This window comes from Bombyx mandarina, chromosome 25 (assembly GCF_030267445.1).
Source record: "Bombyx mandarina strain Sakado chromosome 25, ASM3026744v2".
Lineage (NCBI taxonomy): Eukaryota > Metazoa > Arthropoda > Insecta > Lepidoptera > Bombycidae > Bombyx > Bombyx mandarina.
In genome coordinates, this window is record NC_143231.1 from 8,819,185 (window position 1) to 8,845,818 (window position 26,634).

General features: G+C 40.2%; 2 protein-coding genes across 2 annotated transcripts; one reads left to right on the forward strand and one right to left on the reverse strand.

Annotated features, from left to right (window-relative positions):
- Window positions 1-26,634, forward strand: Syt14 (Synaptotagmin 14). The gene is made up of 11 exons (XM_089738460.1): window positions 1-179; window positions 250-432; window positions 820-911; window positions 2,772-2,972; window positions 18,301-18,453; window positions 19,071-19,179; window positions 19,897-20,066; window positions 20,593-20,808; window positions 21,854-22,018; window positions 23,106-23,270; window positions 23,764-26,634. Exons 1-11 carry the CDS (start codon window positions 143-145, stop codon window positions 23,794-23,796), a joined length of 1,524 nt encoding a protein of 507 aa, XP_089594586.1. The 5' UTR covers window positions 1-142; the 3' UTR covers window positions 23,797-26,634.
- Window positions 4,512-12,238, reverse strand: LOC149499879 (uncharacterized). The gene is made up of 2 exons (XM_089738303.1): window positions 6,940-12,238; window positions 4,512-5,243 (listed from the first exon to the last, which is right to left on the reverse strand). Exons 1-2 carry the CDS (start codon window positions 7,148-7,150, stop codon window positions 5,209-5,211), a joined length of 246 nt encoding a protein of 81 aa, XP_089594429.1. The 5' UTR covers window positions 7,151-12,238; the 3' UTR covers window positions 4,512-5,208.

The window sequence follows — 26,634 nt, forward strand, 5'->3', positions numbered from 1 at the left end:
GTCTGACCGTAGCAACATTCAGCGATTTTCCACGGTTTGCTTTGTTGCGAATCCACTCAACGGCTCATTTATTGTTTTTATCAGAAACTAGGGCAGTGTGTGAACGTGCAGAATGCGCCCCGAGGGGCCGGGCTGAGCCAGAATGGTGGCTAACATTGGCGTCATCAACCCAACAAATGGTAAACATCCCTGTCGGAATTTATTTTGCCTCGTATACTTATGATGTCAATAACGTGTTCAATAATGTAGTTGAGGCGACGGCGTATATAAGTGCGGTGGCAGCGTTCGCGGCTGTGGTGCTCGTGCTACTGCTATTCCTGGGCAGGAGGTGGTGTCATTCGACCGTATTCAATCGCAAGTGCTGCGACGACATCCTCGCTGTAAATCCACGAAACCCGACCCCTTGCCTTCCAATAGAAAATGCGCAGATCGGTAAGACAATCACTTTTTCACAAAAACGTATTTCATATTTGTTCCTGTTGTTAATAATCTTTACTATTTTATCTAATAGATACATAGTTAGAAACTTGTTGTTAAACCTGTGACTATTAAACAATTGTGTTTTAGTCAATATGTAAAAGCTAAATTAATCCCAGTTAATTTATGGTTAGTATACATGAAGCCTAGTAGCTTTAGAATGTAGAACAGTAATAAAACAGAACCTTTGCTTTTAGTAAATCGGTGAAAGACTGATTCGTTTTAGTTTGATACAATTAGACTCCAGACAAATAAGAACGAAGAGATTATTTAGTGCACTGCCAGAACAACTAACTATATTATTGTCGACGTTACATTGTCCGTACGTCTGTGTTGTTATAGATGCTTTGTCGAAACCGAACAATTTTCCCGATCGTGTATTTGCGTTCGAGACCTCCGACTCGGATGACGACCTGCGCTTGCGCATACAACAGGTGAGGGGTTTAAACATAACTTAATTCAATTCGCATCAATGTCATAACATTCTCCATGAACGCGAGTCTTTTATGATGGCAAAGGGAAATATAGCAAAAATTTTGTTCATCCTAGCCACGCATCACAACAATATTTTTTGTAAATATTCTAATTTCCAATAATAATGGTAAGAATCAGTCGGTAAAACTCTGAAGACGAACCATTTCAATCGTTCTTTGTTTATAATAATAAAATTAAAAAAAATATAGTATATAATGTACATTCCGAGTGCCATTATAATCTGCAATGGTATATTCCGACCTTATTGCATTTACTTCCATAAAGCGGCACGACACGAGAACCCTTTCATCGTGGCCGCCGGTAACTACATCCCCGATCCTGTGGAGAGAATGGAAAGCAGTCGACGTCGCCCCAAACACGTTATTTCGGATCCTCCCAATCCACTAACGGTGCTTTTAGGTACCTCAAGAACCGGTCATCGTCCTCGTCGAACCCGCCGGTTGCGACGAAGGGCTCGACGAGTAAATTAACCCTCAGACACAGCCCACTGAGTTTCTCGCCGGATCTTCTCAGTGGGTCGCGTTTCCGATCCAGTGGTAGATTCTGCGAAGTACGGATCTTACTAGGGTTCGTGTTAGCAACGTCATCAGGTTTGAGCCTTGTGAGCTCACCTACTAGTTAAGGCTATGCTGATATAGCCTCTCAAGGCTATCATCAGCTTAGGTAGGAATAAAAAAAAATTGCATTGTCCAACGAAGGGGACTATAAATATCCCTAGCTCAAAACCAAGATCGCAATGCTTTTGAGAAGGTTTTTGGACATATAAGCTATATAGCCGACAATCGCTCGAGCAGACGGGTTCTTCAGTGGACATCGCGCACTGGTAGACATAATGTGGGATGCTCCCGGCTTGGTGGAGTGATTATTGGCTGATAAAGAATGGATGAGGCTAGCTGAAGACCGGACTCGATGGTATAAATCAGGATAGGTCTGTGTCCAGCAGTCAATGACTGTGGGCTGGTGGTGATGGTGATTGTCATCGGGCGTTGATAAGTGTGCGAATATTCAAGCGGACGTCTTGAAGTTGGTGATAATTACGTTCAAAGATTCCGTTGGATAGACGCTGGTCCAGTTTGTGAAAGCGTGTTCATAAGATACGAACTATGTTCAGATGAACATAGTTAACGGCCGTCTGGTGTAGTGGTAAGTGACATGGTCACTACACAAGGGGGTCGCGGGTTCGAATCCCGCCAAGGGAAGATATTTGTATGATAAATATAAATGTCTTTTCCAGGGTTATGGTTGTCTATTAAATATATGTATGTGTATAATAAAAATCTTACATTTATATCCGCTATCTGGTACCTGTAACACAAGTTCTTTACGAACTTATCACGGGACCAGTTAACGTGGCGTGATTGTTTAAAAAAAAAAAAAGAAAAGAAAAAAGAAAAAAAGAAAGAAAAAAGATGATAAATGCATGATTTGACAAACCTTATGGGTCAGAGTGTCGTAATGTCGATTAAGATAACTAGGTAATTTAATTAGTTATCTTCAAGCTATCTTGAAGATCATTTAACGTACGTGAGTTAGTTTAGTACCCATGTAGAGTTTTCTTATAAAATAAAAAAACAGTGTATCTCTTAATTGTGTAGTACTGTAGTTGTTTTTAGGATTAGCTGTATAATTCAATAGATTTTAAATGTCGATCTAGTTAACTAATTTACAGTTCGAAGAAATTTCAAAGTCAATTTTTTTTTAGTTTTAGTTCTGATTAACTTCTCTATAAAACTATGACTATGGGACGTTTTTTTTTTTACTTTTCTTTCAAAAATATTTACTCAATTTACTTTTTGTAGGATAAAGAAGAATGTCACTACGAAGAGAAGAACGAGAATGCTTCAGCTCCTGTGAAGCTCGAAGTGGAGCTGGTGGAGACAGCGCTAAGGGAAACAACGCTAAGGGAGACAAAGATCGACGATGTTGTGCCGCAGAGAACGGAGTACCTTCACACACTCGAAGCACAGAGCAGCGTCGATAGTGATGTCATAGCACATAATGTAAGAATTCAGTTTTAGAAACTTTGCTCTATTGACAGATTGACGAACAAATTCCACCCATTATGTCACAGACGCAAAAAAAACTTAAGCACTCACTCTGCGATATGATTCTTAATAGACAAAACAGTATACAGATTATCTAAACAGTACAACCATGTGCCTGCCGTAAAAACCTTTGCTTGAATGAGAAGGAATTTTCCATTGCTTCGAAAATCCTGATTCTTAATTTGCAACCTTCATATATGATGGAAAAATCTTGGGAAACACATTGTACTTGAAGATAGAAACTTCAGTTTTATTTGCATTGGAATAACGATGAATTTTCATCACTGAGCGTAGAGCAGCGTGCTTAGAGCGAGTTTTTTAACGTTATCGATAGCGTAAAAGTTAATTCAAATTTGTACGGAGTTAGAACGTTTGACTACGTTTGCCGCTAGAGGCGCTGTTCGAACTGCATATTAATTTGAGTTAACTTTTACGCTATGGAGAACGTTAAAAAACTCGTACTAACCACACAGTTACAGTGTTACTCAGTTGACAGTGTACGTCAAGTGTGATTTATTAAGCTGGATTTAATGATGTAAAAATATGTGGCAGCTGAATACGTGACCTTGTACGTTTTTTTTATTTTTTTTTATTGCTTAGATTGGTGGACGAGCTCACAGCCCACCTGGTGTTACTGGAGTGGTTACTGGAGCCCATAGACATCTACAACGTAAACGCGCCACCCACCTCGAGATATAAGTTCTAAGGTCTCAGTATAGTTACAACGGCTGCCCCACCCTTCGAACCGAAACGCATTACTGCTTCACGGCGGAAATAGGCGGAGTGGTGGTACCTACCCGTGCGGACTCCCAAGAGGTCCTACTACCAGTGATTACGCAAATTATAATTTTGCGGGTTTGATTTTTATTACACGATGTTATTCCTTCACCGTGGAAGTCAATCTTGAACATTTGTTGAGTACGTGTTTCATTAGAAAAATTGGTACCCGCCTGCGGGATTCGAACACCGGTGCATCGCTCGATATGAATGCACCGGACGTCTTATCCTATAGGCCACGACGACTTCAAATGTATGTACTACAATTTCTACAATAGCAAAATATTGATATCGTTCGTTGAAACGTTCTAACTCCGTACAAATTTGAGTTAACTTTTACGCTATCGAGAACGTTAAAAAACTCGCACTAACCACACAGTTACAGTGTTACTCAGTTGACAGTGTACGTCAAGTGTGATTTATCAAGCTGGATTTAATGATGTAATAATATGTGGCAGCTGAATACGTGACCGCGTATGTACTACAATTTCTACAATAGCAAAATATTTAAAGTGCGGCATTGAAATGGAGAACGAAAAGTAGTACACAGTTTTTAAATGGCAGATAGAGAACCAAAAAAGTTATTCTACATCTAAGGCCACTCTTCTCTCTAACATTTCTACTCAAAGCCTAATATGTGTCCCGAACTTAATCTGAAATTAAGGGCTTGTTGTCTACATGATTATCGTGTGCAAAACACAACAAGAAAAAAACTTGTTAACAATAATATATTATATAATTATTCATATTTCTTAATGCCGAAAGTAGGTCATTAAATAAAAATGCTAAATAAAACACAGCAACAAGAACACTATGCTCAAAAAATATGCAATAAAATTATTGTTTACGAACCTATGTTTATCAGTAATTCATTTTCCAGTTTTCCATATGAATATCGTATAAACGGATCCTCAGGGTGGCGGCGACTATTGAGACAATTTACATCCACACGAAATATTATATTCTCTTTAGTACACGTTACGGTGGGTAGAATACGAATGCAATCGAGATATGCTAACCGCCGGTATTTATACAATCATCTTGACCTATTTAAATACAAACTTAGTAGGTAATATTAAACATTGTTCATCTTAATTATTCTGCTGATTATTTACGTACAATTATTATTTAATAATATCGAATTATGTAACATAAATAGCATTAAGGCTTATTGCGCCGTAAGGTATATTGCGCCGGAAGCTGTCAAGCGGAAGGCGCCAATAAAATATTATAAGTATAAAGAAATATGAATGAACTATTTACTTTATTATGAAATTACTAATTATATTATAAGACAATAATAAGTTCTATATATTTCCTAAGTTCGTAAATAATTAATTATGTGAGGCCGGAAGTGTTGCTCGATAACATTCGGCCATCCTGTGTATGCCGTGTCCCACGGCGATCAGCGCTGCTATTGGCGCCTGCTTTGTCGCTGGTGTTTGGCACCTGAAATTTACATGTTTAAGCAGTAATTATATCTTGTATTATCTAATTCACACACCTTTTGTTTGTTGTACATCACACACCTTTTGTTTGTTGTACATCACACACCTTTTGTTTGTTGTACATCACACACCTTTTGTTTGTTGTACATCACACACCTTTTGTTTGTTGTGCATCACACACCTTTTGTTTGTTGTGCATCACACACCTTTTGTTTGTTGTGCATCACACACCTTTTGTTTGTTGTGCATCACACACCTTTTGTTTGTTGTGCATCACACACCTTTTGTTTGTTGTGCATCACACACCTTTTGTTTGTTGTGCATCACACACCTTTTGTTTGTTGTGCATCACACACCTTTTGTTTGTTGTGCATCACACACCTTTTGTTTGTTGTGCATCACACACCTTTTGTTTGTTGTGCATCACACACCTTTTGTTTGTTGTGCATCACACACCTTTTGTTTGTTGTGCATCACACACCTTTTGTTTGTTGTGCATCACACACCTTTTGTTTGTTGTGCATCACACACCTTTTGTTTGTTGTGCATCACACACCTTTTGTTTGTTGTGCATCACACAGATTTCATCAGTTGTAGATCACACAGATTTCATCAGTTGTAGATCACACAGATTTCATCAGTTGTAGATCACACAGATTTCATCAGTTGTAGATCACACAGATTTCATCAGTTGTAGATCACACAGATTTCATCAGTTGTAGATCACACAGATTTCATCAGTTGTAGATCACACAGATTTCATCAGTTGTAGATCACACAGATTTCATCAGTTGTAGATCACACAGATTTCATCAGTTGTAGATCACACAGATTTCATCAGTTGTAGATCACACAGATTTTATCAGTTGTAGATCACACAGATTTCATCAGTTGTAGATCACACAGATTTCATCAGTTGTAGATCACACAGATTTCATCAGTTGTAGATCACACAGATTTTATCAGTTGTACATCACACAGATTTTATTTATAACTTATGCAGCCTCTATCCTGAAGTAGTTTGATTTTGTGTTATAATTTCCACGCGTGCTTATTAATCAATTAAATTTCCATTCAATGATTTTGTCTCAGATATTAATTATTTTTTAAAAAGCAATCTTTCGACCTTACAAGTCCACCCAAAATAGGACATACAGCCCAGCTCATAATATATAGAATTCACAAGAAATGTTTCATTAGTGTTAATATTGAGATAAACTTGTACCAAAGCAGCACTTTACTGTGGTATTATACAGCTGTGTCCTAAATACATTCGACAAGTCTGTCATGTAATGTTATCTCACTAAGAGTACTATTAAAAGTATCACTACTACCCACGAATTTAACAGAATTTTGTGATATTGATATTAGGTTGATTTATCATGATTCTTCGATTATTAAATCTATATCAGCGATGTCGTAATTCGTTATTTCCACAAAGCCACAATAATGTTGTCTATATGAACATTCACGGGGGACGTTCCTAAAGAGGTCGACGGGTATGCGCCTCCAAAACCTTTCATTGTAACCACGGAAGACTTAATCTTTAATTTTTCAACTTATCAGCATATGCCACACAGAATATTTAATTTGCTGCCCGTGACTATGTATCCAATGAGACTAGAGCCATTAATTAACACTATCTTTTTGTGCAAATCTATGCATATGCTGTATGTTGTAAATAAGACATTACTCACTTTTGGGTGTGAAGAGCTGGCCGCATACCATCAGCTGGCCGACGTAGTGTCCCGGGCGATGGCACACCTCGCAGCGCGACCTTCTCTTCGGCAGGCGTAACTTTTCTTCGGTTGAAAGTCGGTCCCTCTTGCAACTGGAGTAACAGCACCTTCTCTTCTCCATGTGGTAGCCAGTCGCAGATGTGTAGTATAGTTGCGGTGTATCGCACATTCTCTAGCCGACCCACGAAGACATCTGTCTTTGTTGTCCCATCCATACACGTGTTCCAACTGGTCGATCTTGTGCAGCCATCCCTTGACGTTGCTAGATTTTTCATCCGGCCGGAACGTTAGAATAACCTCCGCATCGGTTTGGGTGACACGTCGCATTTTGTATCGCCTGTGTTTCTCAGCGGTCTCAAATCCGTCAATGTATGGGCCTGGCATAATCCCACTTCTGAAGTATAAACGGATCCTCAGGGTGGCGGCGACTATTGAGACAATTTACATCCACACGAAATATTATATTCTCTTTAGTACACGTTACGGTGGGTAGAATACGAATGCAATCGAGATATGCTAACCGCCGGTATTTATACAATCATCTTGACCTATTTAAATACAAACTTAGTAGGTAATATTAAACATTGTTCATCTTAATTATTCTGCTGATTATTTACGTACAATTATTATTTAATAATATCGAATTATGTAACATAAATAGCATTAAGGCTTATTGCGCCGTAAGGTATATTGCGCCGGAAGCTGTCAAGCGGAAGGCGCCAATAAAATATTATAAGTATAAAGAAATATGAATGAACTATTTACTTTATTATGAAATTACTAATTATATTATAAGACAATAATAAGTTCTATATATTTCCTAAGTTCGTAAATAATTAATTATGTGAGGCCGGAAGTGTTGCTCGATAACAATCGTGTTTATGAACATTCTAATGCGGTGTTCATCGTAATTGATGCGGATGAATGATTATAACAAAGCCACAGCTCCGTGAGCGATAAGGTTCGCCCTATACGAGGTCAAGTTGGACTTGACTTCACTTTAGAACTAAACTAACTTTATGTTAAATGTATTTATTAGTATATTATATAAATATTATAAAGAGGAAAGATTTGTTTGTTTGTTTGTTTCGAATAGGCTCCGAAACTACTGGACCGATTTGAAAAATTATTTTTCCATTAGAAGCCGACATTGTCCCTGATGAACATAGGCTACTTTTTTTAAATTTTTTTTAATTTTATTTTTTTGGTTTCATGTGTGATTTAATGTTTCCGAAGCGAAGCGAGGGCGGGTCGCTAGTATTAGTATAAATTACAATCTAAAAACGTTTATGAGAGTATCTAGTGAATGATCCCTGTATCCTCCTGAGGTTAGACCATAGATTATACACTTAATATATTAGAGAGGTTAGACTCCACGTGTCTGTTGAAATTTAATGCTTTACAGAGAAGTATATGTCGGCGTTAAGCCAGGATTTACACACATAAGTTCTTTTACAATGAAAATACAATACAATTCTATAAAACTTTAACATTACTTGTTTACAACAAAAAGCCACGCCTGAGTTATTCAGTGGTTTTTACACAATTAGCCATTTTGTGTTGGTTATAGCAACTACAACTTCTTTTAAACAAACAAATGTAATTACTGCGAAACAATTCACAAAACATAGCTTAATATTCAAAATACATATTTTAGTGATTTTACATGACTCACATTTAATTTATTTTACATGAATTACTTTTAAGTAATATTAACTAACATTGTTATTATCCAGCCTAATAATAGATGGCCCCAACAACATCATTGCATAACAATTACAATACTTAATTAAATTATTAGTACTGTTAATTATAATATAAATTATTATTAATATTTATGCTTTATTCATATTTAATCATTTATACAGTCATTTGTGTTTTTAAACAATAATATAAACATTAAACATATTCTGAACATTTTCACATCAAAACAGTGTCTGCTAATTATTAAATATGGTAGAATAACAGTTTTGTTGCTAATAATAAATAAATATTAACATATAATAAACTAATCTATATATTATTATGTTAATTATTGCCAACAGTGGCGTTTGCGCCCATACGGCCATACTGATTCCAGCGCGTCCCTTGCGCTGTTTTAGCATTTCACATAACAGTAAACAAGGCATATCCCCTACTGGGATCTGCCCAACACACAAGGCACCATTCACCCTTACGAGATCTAGCTAACACACAAGAGGATTACCCAACGGGATTTACCAAACACACAAAGCATCACCCATACGGGTCTAGTTAACTCGCAAGCCATCACCCTTACAGGATCTAGCCAACTTACCAGGCATCACCCTTACGGGATCTAGCCAACACACTCGGCATCACCCATTCGGGATCTAGCCAACTCACAAGGCATCACCCACTTGGGATCTAGCCAACCCACAAGGCATCACCCTCTCGGGATCTAGCCAACCCAAAAGGCATCACCCATTCGGGATCTAGCCAACTCATAAGGCATCACCCATTCGGGATCTAGCCAACTCATAAGGCATCACCCATTCGGGATCTAGCCAACTCATAAGGCATCACCCATACGGGATCTAGCCAACTCATAAGGCATCACCCATACGGGATCTAGCCAACAAGACCAGGTTTAAGGATTCGCATGGTGGCCCGCCAGCGTTTTAGGAAGGATAATTGGATAGGAAAATAAAAGTAGATACCATAACAAATTATAAATCATTTTACAGCAGAACAAATCTCTCTGCCCATACGGTCAATTTGTCAGTTATCAGAATCCTCTGACATTAAGAGGATAGATTTACCTATATCAAACCGTTACCATTACCAAACCTTTACCTTTACCAAAACACATTAGATGACAGAGACCGCTCGTCCATCCATTTTTTACCAGCTGATTCAACTTCCCCTAATTCATCATTCAGCGGACCATTTTCAATTTGCTTTATTTTAATGACTGGTAGGGAACATCATCCTTCTAATGCCTCTGCATTTTTGTTTTATTGTTGTGCTGCAGCTTTTAATCAACTGTAATTCTTAAAGCTGCCTGTCAGATCTTATTAATTGATATTTTACAAACATGTGACATTTATGACCCATCAATAGTTCAGCATGCCTGTTGACCATGCTCGCTCTCTTTGCAATAATGTGGTACTGAATTTCATATTGTTCACAAGTTTTTGAAACTCCTGAATTATCTTTTATCTTGGTGAATTTTTAAAAGTGACAGGTTTCCAAAAATGGAACTAAGATTTTAAAAACAGAAATCACATAGAGATCTGTGCCATCCTTTTTCTTGACTAATAATAAAGCAGCACCCCCACTAGAAACCTAGGGTGCAGAGAGTTAATCACTCATCCAAAAATAAATAATTATGAAAGGAAAAGTAATAATATGGAGCTGCTGAACAGGGATGAGCTGTCTCTTATTATGGCATATTATTAAAAGTTTATTTTTATTTTTATTGTAATATGCTTGAACTCCTCACAATAAACAGGAGACATACAGTATGTACAGCGTTGTACTATCCTATCCAAATTAATTATTTCAAATCCAACTTTTATCTGCCTGATCACCATCTATGAGACATGATTTGCAAAAGTTACATGATGATTGAATAATGACTCCAAACTTGAGCGTTCACTGGATAGAAACTTATAAAAATAGATATGTTCTCCTCAAAGAGTGCAACACTGAGAAGTTATTTTTAAAAGATTAAAACCTATTAGGATGTCAGCAAGACTGTCAGTATTACCATATGATTATGATTACCATATGAAATTCTATAATAGTTCTAGTATTTTTCTCCATTAAAAGTCACAATGCTTTGTTTTGAAATCAGTTGACCCCTTATGCTCAAAAACTTTACATGAAGTTGTTTAGCTTACTAAATTAGATCTGCAATGATTTAAGTCTTAATTGTGGTGATACGTTTGTCATCTTGACGGCGGTAACAAGTTTTCTCGAAATTACGCAAGTGATCCAGTAACCACATTTAAAACCTTAGTGTTACTAAAAGTGCCACGAAAACTGAAGGAATCATTATGTGATTGTGATAAAACTGAGTTATGTTTAGACATTATATTTACAGTACATTTTCAATTTGACGCTTTCGGAACGTTTTTAGAATCGATATTATTTAGGAAGCGAAATACATACCACAGCGTATTTCTCAATAACTTGGATCGAATAAATTTAAGATAAATACCTGAAATCAGTATTTTTACCATCTCAGCGTCAGTAGCTTTTCCAAAACATCCACGGTCTAGAACTCATTTTAAATATCCACAACTTTACTGAATGCATGGATCAGTTCGTCCCTCACTTGCTCCAATGCGGTTCAATACAAAGACCAGATATCGGCTTATGTCTTGCTTGCTCTTTTGAACTCGATGTTCATGCGATGAAACAATTAGCTTCATGATAGTTTCGTCCACATTTCCGCATCGGTCTTGATGTCACGCCCTCATCGGAGTTGAACGGCGGCAAATAAAAGTTATAATGCCACTACAAGGGTACAGCATTTGCAGCTATCATCACTTTTCGCCTTTTTAATACAGGTTGAGACCCATCACTTGTTCAACAGTGGGCTACTTCATTCGGAGGCTTACGATTAATTTTGGGGCTGTGATCCCACTTCTGATGTCGGCGTTAAGCCAGGATTTACACACATAAGTTCTTTTACAATGAAAATACAATACAATTCTATAAAACTTTAACATTACTTGTTTACAACAAAAAGCCACGCCTGAGTTATTCAGTGGTTTTTACACAATTAGCCATTTTGTGTTGGTTATAGCAACTACAACTTCTTTTAAACAAACAAATGTAATTACTGCGAAACAATTCACAAAACATAGCTTAATATTCAAAATACATATTTTAGTGATTTTACATGACTCACATTTAATTTATTTTACATGAATTACTTTTAAGTAATATTAACTAACATTGTTATTATCCAGCCTAATAATAGATGGCCCCAACAACATCATTGCATAACAATTACAATACTTAATTAAATTATTAGTACTGTTAATTATAATATAAATTATTATTAATATTTATGCTTTATTCATATTTAATCATTTATACAGTCATTTGTGTTTTTAAACAATAATATAAACATTAAACATATTCTGAACATTTTCACATCAAAACAGTGTCTGCTAATTATTAAATATGGTAGAATAACAGTTTTGTTGCTAATAATAAATAAATATTAACATATAATAAACTAATCTATATATTATTATGTTAATTATTGCCAACAGTGGCGTTTGCGCCCATATATATTATCTATGACAGAGAATAGCTTCTAGAAAGGATACTAAAGAGATCTTTTGCTATCTCATTTTTTAACGTTGCCGTGACACTAATCACAATTCCGTTTGCAACGCTGTCGAGTCCGGACGTGTTTTCTCGAATTATTGTCGCTGCCGTCGCGAACTTGTGTTTTGGATTACACGACATTGTCGCTGTCGCGTCGATCGCGACTTTGTTGTGAATTCCTGACGCACGGGCGCTGGCGTAGCGACCTTGGGTCGGAAAAAACATTTCGAATTCGTTTGTTCTGCATTCGAAAACGCCAAATTCACATTCATTCACTCATTTCATTATTAAATTTATTTATCTATCCGTCGTGCAAAACAGTCTTTTTAAAGACTAAAAACCCCGCTGCGATCACCGCTTGTTGTGGCACTCACAACCCAGTGGGGTCCCCACCTTCCCAAACTCTCCACCCCAATCCCAGCTGACTGCCGTTTTCACGGCATAGGCATCCCCCCCCTGCAAATCACCGCTGGCAAGTACAGCGCAGGGGGTATAAATCCCACTCAGGGGACTCGCCTTTCGGCGAGTTTGCTTAAGTCCCGGGGACGCCCCCCCCGGGCACACTCACCATGAGTGACGCCAATGGCGCGCTCTTTCTTAAGTTCGTCCGTGATTTTTGTCCGGACATCATCACGAGATTTGAAGCCTACAAGGCCGGCCTTGACGCGCCGGCACTCCGCGACTCTCCGTTGTCGCCCCCCGCGCCGGTACCTCGCGACTCGCCGATGTCGCCCCCCACCCCCGCGCCCGCGTCTATCGCGTCCTCCGTAGCGGTAAGCTCCGGCTCCGACTCCGAGTCGGAAATGGAGTACGAGTCCGCCGCGAGTCCCCTACCGGGAACCTCGGAAGGGTTCACCACCGTCGCGCGCGGGAAAAAACGCGCCCGCGCCGTGGAACCGTCCGCGGCGCCCAAACAACCTAAGGCCGCGAACGCGTCGCGGCCAAAGACCGTTATAACCCCGGAATCCCCTCGCCGCGCAACCCCGTCGCCGCGCCCCGGGCCCGCGCCCGTTCGAAAAGTTCCCGCGCCGCCGCCGGTCATCCTGCGGGAAAAGTCTTCTTGGGATCGCGTGTCCCTGGCCCTTAAGGCCCAAAAGATCAATGTCGTCCATGCGAGGAATATCCCGCATGGAATTCAGATCAAGGTGGAAACATCCAACGACCATAGGTCGTTGACCGCGTACCTCCGCAAGGAACGCATAGGTTATCATACCTATGCGCTCCAGGAGGAGCGCGAACTCCGCGTCGTAGTACGCGGAGTCCCTAAAGAGCTCGACGTCGAGCAAATCAAAAATGACCTGGTAGGTCAGTCCTACCCCGTCATAAGCGTGCACCGGATGCACAGCGGGCGCGACAAATTCGCGTATGATATGGTGCTCGTAGCACTGGAAGCCACACCGGAGGGCAAGAAAATTGCCTCATGTCTCCGCACCGTGTGCGGCCTATCGGGGGTCACCGTAGAGGCCCCCTACAAACGCGGCACTCCCGGGCAGTGCCACCGTTGCCAGTTATATGGCCACTCCGCGCGTAACTGCAACGCGCGACCGCGTTGCGTGAAGTGTTTAGACGATCACGCAACCACCGATTGCTCGCGAGTAAAGGAGACAGCGACGGAGCCGCCGAGCTGTGTACTCTGCCGCAAGCAGGGACACACGGCCAACTACCGTGGATGCCCCAAGGCTCCACGGAAGCGCCCGGCAAACGCGCCCCCTAAAACCGCTGGCCCAAAGACTTCGGCGCCCCGCGCGCCGAAACCGGCTTTCGTACCGGCTCCGGTGCCCACCGTCTCCGCGTGGGCGAAACCGTTGCCGTTCACGAAGGCAGGAACGACACCGGCACCCCAACCGCGGTACGCGCCGCAACCTCTACTCGCGCCGCGCCCCGCCCCCGCGCCCGCGCCCGGTCCCGCGCCTCGCCCCGGCCCCGCGCACTCAAACGACTTCACAATTATTCGCGACTACATCGCCGCGATAAATATTGACCGCATGCGTGCGTTCGCCGACGCCATGCGCAGAGCGGTCACGGCCGAAGACCGCCTAAACGCGACGTTCGAGTACATCGACGTCATCGAGTCCGTCCAGCGCACGCTGGTTTGATTACCGGTAATCAATGGCGTGCAACGCGAGATTAAAACCCCATTCTTTGAAGTTAGCATTCTACAATGCTAACGGACTCGCGCGTCAGCGCGACCAGGTTTATGAGTTTCTACGTGACAATCTCATCGACATCCTTCTGGTGCAGGAGACCTTCCTAAAGCCCTCGCGTCGCGACCCCAAAGTCGCGAATTACGTCATGGTTAGGAATGACAGACTCTCCACCCGCAAGGGCGGGACTGTCATTTACTATAGGAGGGCCCTGCACTGCGTCCCTCTCGATACTCCCTCGCTCTTACATATCGAGGCGTCAGTGTGCCGCATCGCGCTGACGGGACACCAGCCGATCGTCATCGCATCCGTATATCTCCCTCCTGACAAACCCCTCCTGAGCAGTGACCTCGAGACACTGCTCGGTATGGGGGACGCGGTCATTCTGGCAGGCGATTTAAATTGCCACCACACTAGGTGGAACTGCCATCGCACGAATGTGAACGGTAGGCGTCTCGACGCGTTCATAGACGACCTCACATTCGAGATATTCAACCCCCCGACCCCCACGTGCTATCCGTACAACGCCGCGCGTCGTCCGAGCACAATAGATCTGGCACTGCTGAGGAACGTAACTCTGCGCTTACGCTCCATCGAGGCAATGTCAGAACTCGACTCAGACCACCGACCTGTCGTCATGCAGCTCGGTCGCCCACTCAACCGCGAACCAGATACGAGGACCATGGTGGATTGGAAGAAGCTGGGCACGTGCTTAGCTGACACCGCTCCACCAATCCTCCCTTGCGGCCCGGATTCAACTCCATCCCCCGAGGATACCGTCGAATCCATAAACATCTTCACTGATCACGTCTCGACGGCGATCATAAGATCCTCGAAACAAGTCGATGTGGAGGACTGCTTCCACCGCATCAGACTTTCCCCCGATCTTAGGGACCTCGTTAGAATCAGAAACGCGGCAATCCGGGCCTACGATCGATATCCCACGGATTCAAACCGGACTCGGATGCGTCGCTTACAGCGGGAGGTCAAATCCCGCTTAAGCGACGCCCGAAACGAAAACTGGGATAGTTATTTAGAAGAACTCGCGCCCACTCACCAAGCATACTGGCGACTAGCTAGGACCCTCAAGTCCGAAACTATCGTCACTATGCCGCCTCTCGTACGCCCCTCAGGCCAACCACCGGCTTACGATGACGATGACAAGGCAGAGTTGCTGGCCGATGCACTGCAAGAACAGTGCACCACCAGCACTCAACACGCGGACCCCGAACACACCGAGTTCGTCGACAGGGAGGTCGAGCGCAGAGCTTCCCTGCCGCCCTCGGACGCGTTACCCCCCATTACCACTTCCGAGGTTAAGGAGGCGATCGATAGCCTACAACCACGGAAAGCTCCCGGCTCCGACGGCATCCGCAACCGCGCGCTAAAACTGTTACCAGCCCAACTGATAACGATGTTGGCCACGATATTAAATGCTGCTATGACGAACTGCATCTTTCCCGCGGCGTGGAAAGAAGCGGACGTTATCGGCATACACAAGCCGGGCAAACCGAATAACGAAACCGCGAGTTACCGCCCCATCAGTCTCCTCCCGGCGATAGGCAAATTATACGAACGGCTCCTTCGTAAACGCCTCTGGGATTTCGTATCCGCGAATAAAATTCTTATAGACGAGCAGTTTGGATTCCGCGCCAGACACTCGTGCGTCCATCAAGTGCACCGCCTCACGGAGCACATCTTACTAGGGCTGAACAGGCGGAAACCCATTCCGACAGGAGCCCTCTTCTTCGATATAGCGAAGGCGTTCGACAAAGTCTGGCACAACGGTTTGATATTCAAACTGTATAACATGGGAGTGCCAGACAGACTCGTGCTCATCATACGAGACTACTTGTCGAACCGTTCGTTCCGATATCGAGTCGAGGGAACGCGTTCCCGGCCCCGTCACGTCACAGCCGGAGTCCCGCAAGGCTCCGCCCTCTCCCCGTTACTATTCAGTTTGTATATCAACGATATACCCCGGTCTCCGGAGACCCATCTGGCGCTCTTCGCCGATGACACCGCCATCTACTACTCGTGTAGGAAGAAGGCGTTGCTTCATCGACGACTTCAGACCGCAGCTACCACCATGGGACAGTGGTTCCGGAAGTGGCGCATCGACATTAACCCCACGAAAAGCACAGCGGTGCTCTTCAAAAGGGGTCGCCCTCCGAACACCACGCTGAGCATCCCCCTCCCGACTAGGCGCGTCAATACCCCCGCCCCCGCCGTTCGCCCGATCACGATGTTCGACCAGCCCATACCGTGGGCCCCGAAGGTCAAATATTTAGGCGTCACCCTCGACAGTAGGATGACATTCCGCCCCCACATTAAGACGGTACGCGACCGTGCCGCCTTCATTCTAGGACGTCTCTACCCGATGATATGTAGGCGAAGTAAAATGTCCCTTAGAAATAAGGTGACACTCTACAAAACTTGCATACGCCCCGTCATGACCTATGCAAGTGTAGTGTTCGCTCACGCGGCCCGCATACACCTAAAAACATTTCAAATTATTCAATCCCGTTTTTGCAGGATAGCCGTCGGAGCCCCGTGGTTCGTCAGGAACGTCGACCTCCATGACGACCTGGACTTAGAGTCCATCAGTAAGTATCTGCAGTCGGCGTCCATGCGCCACTTCGATAAAGCGGCACGACACGAGAACCCTCTCATCGTGGCCGCCGGTAACTACATTCCCGATCCTGCGGACAGAATGGAAAGCAGTCGACGTCGCCCAAAACACGTCATCTCGGATCCGCCCGATCCACTAACGGTGCTTTTAGGTAATTCAAGCACCGGTCACCGTTCTCGTCGAACCCGTCGCTTGCGACGAAGGGCTCGACGAGTAAATTAACTCCCAGACACAGCCCACTGAGTTTCTCGCCGGATCTTCTCAGTGGGTCGCGTTTCCGATCCGGTGGTAGATTCTGCGAAGCACGACTCTTGCTAGGGTTCGTGTTAGCAACATCGTCAGGTTTGAGCCCCGTGAGCTCACCTACTAAAGTTAGGGTTACGCTGATATAGCCTCTCAAGGCTCTCAGCTTAGGTAGGGAAAAAAAAAAAAAAAAAAAAAAAAAAAAGACACTAATCAACACAACTAACTAAATACCTTTGATCGTTATTGTAGGGAAATTTCTAATAAATTCTGTAGGTATTGTAATAAAAATAATTACTATCAACTGTTTCATTAGAAATAAATTGACCGGGAAAATTTATCAATGTCAAATTATAAATCAGTTACGTCTAGCAGGACGTAGGATAAGCCCACATGAGACTTGACGATCACTTCACTTCACCATCCATCCTAGACTAACGTATATAGACAGGTTTAACGCTTTGCTGTTGACTAAGGCTAATTTCAGACTAAACTATACGTCCAATACGTATGAACTCTGGACCTCAAAGGGTTAATATTGTTAAAGTTTTATTGTGAAACCTAAAGTTGAATTGTTTACCTCTTTTTGTCCATTATCTTAGTTATCTTAAGGAGGTTATGGGTCCATTCCCGGACCGGTAACACAAAATTAGGTGGGACGTTCGTCCATGAGTGCCAAATAAAAAAATACCATTACATTCTTATACTGGTGGCAGGACCACTTGTGAGTCCGCGCGGGTAGGTACCACCACCCTGCGTATTTCTGCCGTGAAGCAGTAATGCGTTTCGGTTTGAAGGATGGAGCAGCCGTTGTAACTATATTTGAGACCTTAGAATTTATATCGCAAAGTGGGTGGCACATTTACGTTGTAGATGTTGTAGATGGGCTGCAATAACCACTTAACACCAGGTGGGCTGTGAGTTATTCCACACATCTAAGCAACAAAACAAAATAAAAAATAAAAAATTCAATCATCACCTTCCATCAATCAGGATACTTCCCTGCTTTGTGGTGAAAGCTCACTAGAGCGTGGGTCAATCGAGCTGACACTATTGTACGACGCGCCAGTTCGTTGCATGACGGTACACGTGCTGCAAGGCCGCTCCCTTCCTCTAAAAACCACCGGACAGATATTGCAGAGTCAGGTAAGAAGTTCCACTCATGTATACAAAAAATACAAAAAAGTTGTTGGTTCCGACACAAGTTTAGTAAAGGTATTTAAAGGAGTACCTCGCTTCCGACGAAGGGCTCGACGAGCGAATTGACCCAAAGACACAGCCCACTGAGTTTCTCGCCGGATCTTCTCAGTGGGTCGCGTTTCCGATCCGGTGGTAGATTCTACGAAGCACTGCTCTTGCTAGGGTCAGTGTTAGCATCACTCCGGTTTGAGCCCCGTGAGCTCACCTACTAGTTAAGGTTACGCTGAAATAGCCTCTCAAGGCTATCAGCTTAGGTAGGAAAAAAAAAGGAGTTTCTCATAGTCAAGTAGTAATTTTACGTTTTTATGTAATACCCTCATCTATTTTTAATTGCTTTAATTTTAATTTACGTATGTACATTTGAGAATTATATAATAGAATGTGTTTTCGCTTTGTGTTTTTTTTATTGTATATGAAGGTGAAAGATTAGACGACCTCAACTGATGTTGAGTGACCACTGTTCCTGATGGATCTCAAAAACGCCAGACCCAGACGCCAGACAGCACACCGAGATCTCTTGTTATATTGCTTCAGACTGCAATGCCGTTTGATTTTTTTAATAGGTTCGAGTTGTTCTGCTGCCGTTGAAGAAACAGAAGTTCAAATCAAAGATCCGAAATGGAGAGAATCCTCAATACATGGAGAGCTTCGTTTTACATAAAATGAATCCTGGTGAGAGTTCATTTATATAGACCAAAATAAATTTCATGCGGGTTATCGCGTGGAACGTACTCAGCGTTTGGATAGAAGGTAGCCTATTAGCCTGTCCCAGAAATATTTCCATATCGAGTTTCCTCATTGGTTCAGTGTAGTGCTTTTAGGTACCACAAGCACCGGTCACCGTCCTCGTCGAACAGTTCAAACTTCAGACTTGTGTTATAAAGTGGGCCGACATTCACCGCTGTTGAGCCGCTCAACATCAAAAGGACCATGAGCTCGTTTGTTCGTCTAAGTTAATATTAAATAAAATATTATATTAATATATATGTAACATATAATCAATATTAATCCAAATAAATCAATATTATTGAATAGTAAACTACTTAACACGTTCGCGTGAGCAACGTCTTACAACGTCGTGGTTTTAAAATTATGAAATGGCGCAACGTCATATGACGGCTCTAGGTTATCATGTTTATTTTGTCGGAACATCTTTGGACGCCTATTTTATGAGCAAATTCCTATGGTGCATCTACTTAGCGTCGCAACACATTCGATTTACATAGACCTACACCGCCGCGTTTCCTAAAAAAAAGAATCATCATAGGATGTACGTATTACGGCGGGACGTTTTTAGACGTTGCTAAACTTTATATGGGAAAAAGGTGCCCCACAATAGCAATATTCAGAAAAGAGGGTGCTCACGCGAATGTGTTGTTATTGTCACAGAGGATGTGCACGGTCTTGGCCTGAGAATCCGTGTGTACGGATGCGAACGCATGCGTCGGCAGCGGCTGCTGGGCGAGGCAGGTGTCTCCTTCGCATCTCTAAATCTCGAGCTAGAAAACAATCTGTGGCTTCAGCTCGCACCGAGACAACACCATCAAACTAGCTTACAGGTACGCTGGAAGATTGCTTGGAACAAGAAAATTAAATCGCATATAGTATTTATTATCTTCGGTTATCGCGAATCGTAGCCGAAGATGGTCGCGAAAACTGTGCAGTTTTGGGAAACGTTGGACAAAATATAATAATAATAAATATACAAAATAAAATATCTATATATACATAATGAATTGCTGTTCGTTAGTCTCGCTAAAACTCGAGAACAGCTGGACCCATTTTGGCTAAGTTTGGTTTTAAATTATATGTGGAAGTCCAGAGAAAGTTTAAAACGTAGATAAATATGAAAATACTCGGAATTAAACAAAAATAACATTTTTTTTTCTTTGATATGTCCCCCGTCGTAGGGATTTCTTTTGTTTGTTTTAGGTTTATTTTATACAAAAGCTTAAGTATTTTATTTATCGATTGAGGCACTACGAAGTCTGCCGGGTCAGCTAGTACAAAAACGGAATATTAAACGGTAAAAATAGCTTTGATTAAATCTTGTGCTGGATTAAAAAAAGGTAAAACGTCTTTCAGCTGCCAAAACTCGAGCTGACTAGTACAATAACGGGGGTGCTGGCCAGTCCCTCGTCTATAGCGACGGTGACTACTCCATCAGCAGGAGGCGTGGGCGGTGAAGCCTGCAGCCTCGCTCGGTCGGACTCCGCCTCATCCTGTTGCAGTGCCAGATCCGCACCAGAATTATTACTTGGTCTACAGTACAACTCTACGACTGGCCATTTGTCTGTTGAGGTAATTAATACGCTTTTATTATTAGCTTCAGACGTATGTGTGTTTGTAATGGAATCTTTGAACATGATTTTGACCCCCTTCAAAGCGTCGGACTAACTCGAAATTTGGTATACTTATTAAGGACCGATGACAATTAAATATTTAAAAAAATAATGAAAAAATTGAAATTCACCTAAAAAATGAAAAATAATTAATAGTTTAAAAAACTAACAATATACGTTTTTGTAGAAAATTCAACTAAAAAATAGAAAATAATTTTTTATAAATTTGAGTTAAAAATTATGTAAGAAAAAAATGATTTTATTATAAAAAAGCGTGGGGAGCTTTTCAGGATATTATCAAAATAACCCTTCTACTCATATATCTGTTCATAAAATATTTATAACTACTGATACCATGCACCCCACGATTTTTTTACAATAAAATATTTTTTTTCTTACACTATTTTTAATTCAAATTTATTATACTAAAATTTATTTTCTATTTCTTAGTTAGATTTTCTATAAAAGCGTATTTTGTTAGTTTTTTTAAACTATTAATTATTTTACATAACAGGTTGGAACTGACGTAATTAGACAAGCCCCCTAGGAGTGAAATACTTTCATTAGTTTGTAAACATTCTAACCACGTCGTGAAATTGAACATCGAATTTAATCCGGATGAGTCAGCAGAAAATCCTCGGCAGTAGCGACTCGGTGAGGCTGGTATTGTTGACGTTCCATGGTGATAAGCGACGGTAACCACTCACTGTCAAGTGGGCCGTTTTCTCGTCGTTTCTATTATAATCGTCAATTCTCAGAATTTTCCTAAATGTCCCGGTATTTTACACTTTGAATAACATGACTTTTGATTTCAATAAATAAGGTGAAAGAGAAATATTCCGAATATCCTTACAGATAGTTAGGCTGGTTTAAGCTATAATGACTTAGCTGTAGAAATAGCGAGATACTAGTACCAAGAAAGGTTCCCGACGGTTCTATCGTCGTCAAATTGTTCTGTGAACGATGGATTTATAGATTTTAATGATTAAAACTTTCTCTGTTAGATAATTAAAGGGACACATTTCCGAAAGCTGTCTCCGAACAAGGCCCCCGATACATACGTGAAGCTCTGTCTCATCAGCTCTCTCGGTATGGAGATGGGACGCTGTAAGTCCACCACACGACGGGCACAATCCAATCCGCTGTATAAGGAGCTGTTTATATTTCAGGTAAGAAATCAATTTTTTTCCTATTGGATAGGCCGTATTCGATCCATTTCCGAAAACGTGAAACACAGTACTGAAAATTCCAGACACGAATAAGATTAAAATTTGCAATCGATAACTTAAAAAATCTGTTGTTTTTACATTAAACGTAATGTAATTATATTAAAAGTTACTTAACGTACCTTCCACCTTCATCTTACATTGCTCGCTCAAATATAGTCATATGAATAAACTCTGTAATGTATTTTGGCCTGAGTCGGTAAATTATTGATTTCTAATTACGTTAGGATAGTTATTTGGACATCGAGTCTGGCCCCCTCGGTACATCTTTTTTATATTTAGCATATGTTTAAATGGAAAAAGTTTATGAAAGCGATAAAATATCCGAATTAGATAGACTTTGAACAGCAATAGCTGAGCCACCTCCTTTTGCCTTTTTCTCTTTTTTTTTCTTTTTTTTTTTTGTATTTCATTTTATTTTATTTGATGTGAAAGGCAATAAATGATTATTATTATTATTATTAGATATAATAGGATATAAAATGTATTCTTCACGTTTAATTAAATTGATCGATGAAACAATTTTTAATGCAATGTAAATTGCAAATTAAAAAACATAAAACAAAATGTAAATACGGCTTTGATACAAAAATTTAACATTTTTTGCTCTCACGATCCCTTTTTATATAACTTGAGTTAAACAAATATTTCTCAGAAATCTTTTATCAACTTTAGCAACCGACACATTCCAATTTGTAACTTTATATTTAAGACAGATATTGTAATCAGAATTTAGGGGCGATATTATCGCAAATTAACTAAGCTCTTAAAATAAAGATTAAACAATTACTTTAATCTAAATCTAAAATTTACGAAAGATATGTTAGCTTAGATTAGAGAGTGAATATTTTTTACCATTTAAGTTAAGATAACACATTGATTTTTACTAATTCTAATTTGTAGCGATTCGTGTATTTATATGGCAAATACTTTCACATTTGTATATTTGGCAACTATGAAAGTACCTACTTGGTTTTATTTAGAATTCTAAGGATTATTCAATCAATTCTAAAGTATTTACATATTACAGGTCGCTCTTTTCCAACTAAGCGAGGTGACGTTGATGGTGTCCGTCTGGTGGCGTCGCAGTGTCAAACGAAACGAGATGGTTGGCTGGTTCTCTTTAGGACACAGTTCTTCGGGACGTGAAGAAGAACGACACTGGAGGGAGTTGTGTGACCGACAAGGGGAGCAGGTATGTTCATAAAGGATTAAAAATCTACTAATATAGGATATCCATGTTGATTTTCCACGCACAGATAGACTTGATGTATTTTTCTTTAGCCTCATAACTTTAAATAAAAAATACGTCATAGCTGTGATTTTTTGTTTGCTCTTTGTTCTGAGTATATAAATATGAATACATTTAAAGGTTTTTTTTTATTGCTTAGGTGGGTGGACGAGCTCACAGCCCACCTGGTGTTAAGTGGTTACTGGAGCCCATAGACATTTATCACCTCGAGATATAAGTTCTAAGGTCTCAAGTATAGTTACAACGGCGGCCCCACCCTTCAAACCGTAACGCATTACTGCTTTACGACAGAAATAGGCAGGGTGGTGATACCTACCCGCGCGGACTCACAAAAGGTCCCACCACCAGTAATTACGTAAATTATAATTTTCCTAATTTTCCTAATATAAGTTTCCTTCAGTTTAAAGAATTCTTGAACTAGATGTTTTACTATCAGGTACAACGGTGGCACGTTCTGTTGGATTCCTGACGATCGCCGACTTAGCGCACGGAAGCGCTCGCCTGAATTGTCTACGCCACGGCTCGGGTTCCCCTTCGGTCCCAAGTCGTGAGCAGGCCGTTTCCCGACAAATCTATATCGGGGAACCATGCATCCACGATTTCACTGGTTCAATCACTTTCCACGTGGCTTCGTTTTTGATGACCACACTCGTGGTTCGCTTTTTTAATAAAAGCAGCGATGTTTTTTCGCGTAATCCGTTTTTCTTGTGCGGGCCGCATAGTTGAACTCGTGTGAGATTTTTTCATAACGTCAAAATTAAATCAATCCGAATCCTTACGAACAGTACGTGTATGGAATTTAAAGAAAAAAATTGTTGAAAAAGTTGTAATTATGGAATGAAAACAGTAACATTTAATACACTTTTTTTTCAATTACATGTATGTACATAATATATAAGCACCTGTTTCAGCTGCGGCCTGAAATTTTTTGATGATCGCACAATATTGTATCGCGTGAGCACGCTCTTGAATGTTTCGATGTTGTTAATATTATTAATGAAACGATTGTTATTATAAATTTGAAATTTATTACATTGTAATATGTACGCGCTTTTCGCATTGAATGCATTAGGAATTGTAACGTTCCGATTTTTATTAAATTTTGTAAAGGCTACTTACTAATTTGCTCGTATGTAAATTGGTATATAGGTCGTATATTGTATAAAACTTGAAGCCTTTCGTTCAAAAATTGAAATCAGCGTGCAGATTTGATTTTTAACATACTACGACGAGAAAAGGAGGTGTATTTTACTTTCATTACAGACAGGCTCTTTAGATTTCTAAGAAAATAGTCACATATTTTTTTTATTTATTGGTGCCCGTGTACGCAGACGAGCATACGGCCCATCTGATGATCAGTGGTTACCGTTGCCCATGGACTTCAGCAATCCCAGGGGCAGAGCCAAGCTGCTGCCTACATGTTCAAAACAAGTAAATTGTTTTGGATTAGTCAAAAAGTATGCATTATCTAACTTATAGTTTTAGTACCTGTTGTTGACTCTTAGGTACTTGAGTGAAAACAGTGCACTTGATGTATCAATTAATAATAATAAAAGCTGATTTCATACCTACATACTTAAAAGATCGAAAAAGTTTCAAGTTTTAAGTTGTGAAACGTAAAAGATTTTGATGATAACCTTTTTATAATATAATATATTTAATATAAAGACTTGCAGCGCACAACACTTGTGAGATAGTTATAATGTACTAGAATTGATATTTATTGAATACTCATGTTATACACAGAATTTAGGACGACCCAAATAAATTAAATACCTACCTATTATATTTACAATTTAAGAAAATTATTCTATTCATTTCCCAATTAACGACACTAGTCAAACAACTTGAAAATTTATAATTAATATATCTACGTACCTAAAATCAATTGCTATATTAAATGATGAGTTATGTAAATATTCAGTAAAACATTTCTTAAAATAAAACTCAGGCTAAAAATTACTATTTATAAAATTGCATGTTTTTATTAAATTTTCGTTATTAGTTGCGTAAGTTTCTTAGTAGGTTATATTCGATTACGAATTTTGTGTAGCGCTAACTTCATCTCCATGCCTCCAATGAACACTACTCTGACTCCAAATTCGTAGGTTTACAGGAGGAGAGTTTAAAAGAAAAAAGTTGGTAAAATAAAAAAATATTGCAGACATATTTATGGTTTTTTCTTGTGTAACTAGCTGATTTACTCTTGCTTAGAACCCCATCAATAGGTAATGAATTTGTAATACTTTGAAAATAGTGAAGCGATTTGCGTGAAAAACGAAAATTTAAAAATTTTGAGTTAGAGTAATGTTCATTAGAGGCATCGATCTTACCTTAAGAAGTAATATGAAAACAGTTACATAATTTAAAATAGGGATTAAAATTATGACGAATTATGACGAATACTCGAGAAAATATTGAAATTAAAACATTAAAAAGATCATTTTATAAATGAATAGATAGTGATATTATAATTTTTAGAGCTTTATGTTAGTTCTTGGAAATACTACTTGTTTTAATCAAAGAGGCATAGACAAAAACACTATGTCGTAATATTTATATTTTAAAGAGCTTTAACCCTTCATTCTAAAAGTTGCTATTTAAAAAAAATTTATTAAATTAGATTACGAGACAGTGTTTTACTAAAAACAACACAAAGAAAATATTTAGAAAACGTCAAACGTCTCGTTAACGAGTTTATTTTATAGACAGCGTCTAATAAAAGTTATAAAATAGAAACAAGCATACATCTAAACGCCAAGACTGTAATTAATTAAACGGTTATTGTCTACATTGTTCGCGCCTTTTGGCAGGAACGCAAGATGGCAAGTCATGTGAATTGTTTTATTTTATTAATTTACTCTTGCTTCAAGTTTGGGCGTGTAGTAATAGTGGATTTTTAATTGCTTGGAATCTGTGAATGTATACAAGTGTGGAAAAAAGCAAACAAATTGAGGACATAGTACTCACCTTCTTTAGTTCAATGTCATTCCAAAATCAGTTTTTTTTCCTCAAAAATTATGGCCTATGGCCTCAGCCTTTGTTATTAAAGATTTTTCTGCAAGGGCTACGTTCCAATGGTCGTGTACAACACTTTGTCCTATGGACGAACCAATAATAAAATTCCTGTCTGGTCGTTTTTATATAGATAGATGGATAATGTCAGGGCCCACCTTGTTGAAGGCTCTTTTATATTATACATAACTGCTTTTTCTCAAATTACATACCCACCCAGACGGCAGGGCAATGCAAAGTCATCGTCGCGGCGTCGCCCTGAGCACATCCTATCCTGCCGATCCACTCTCAG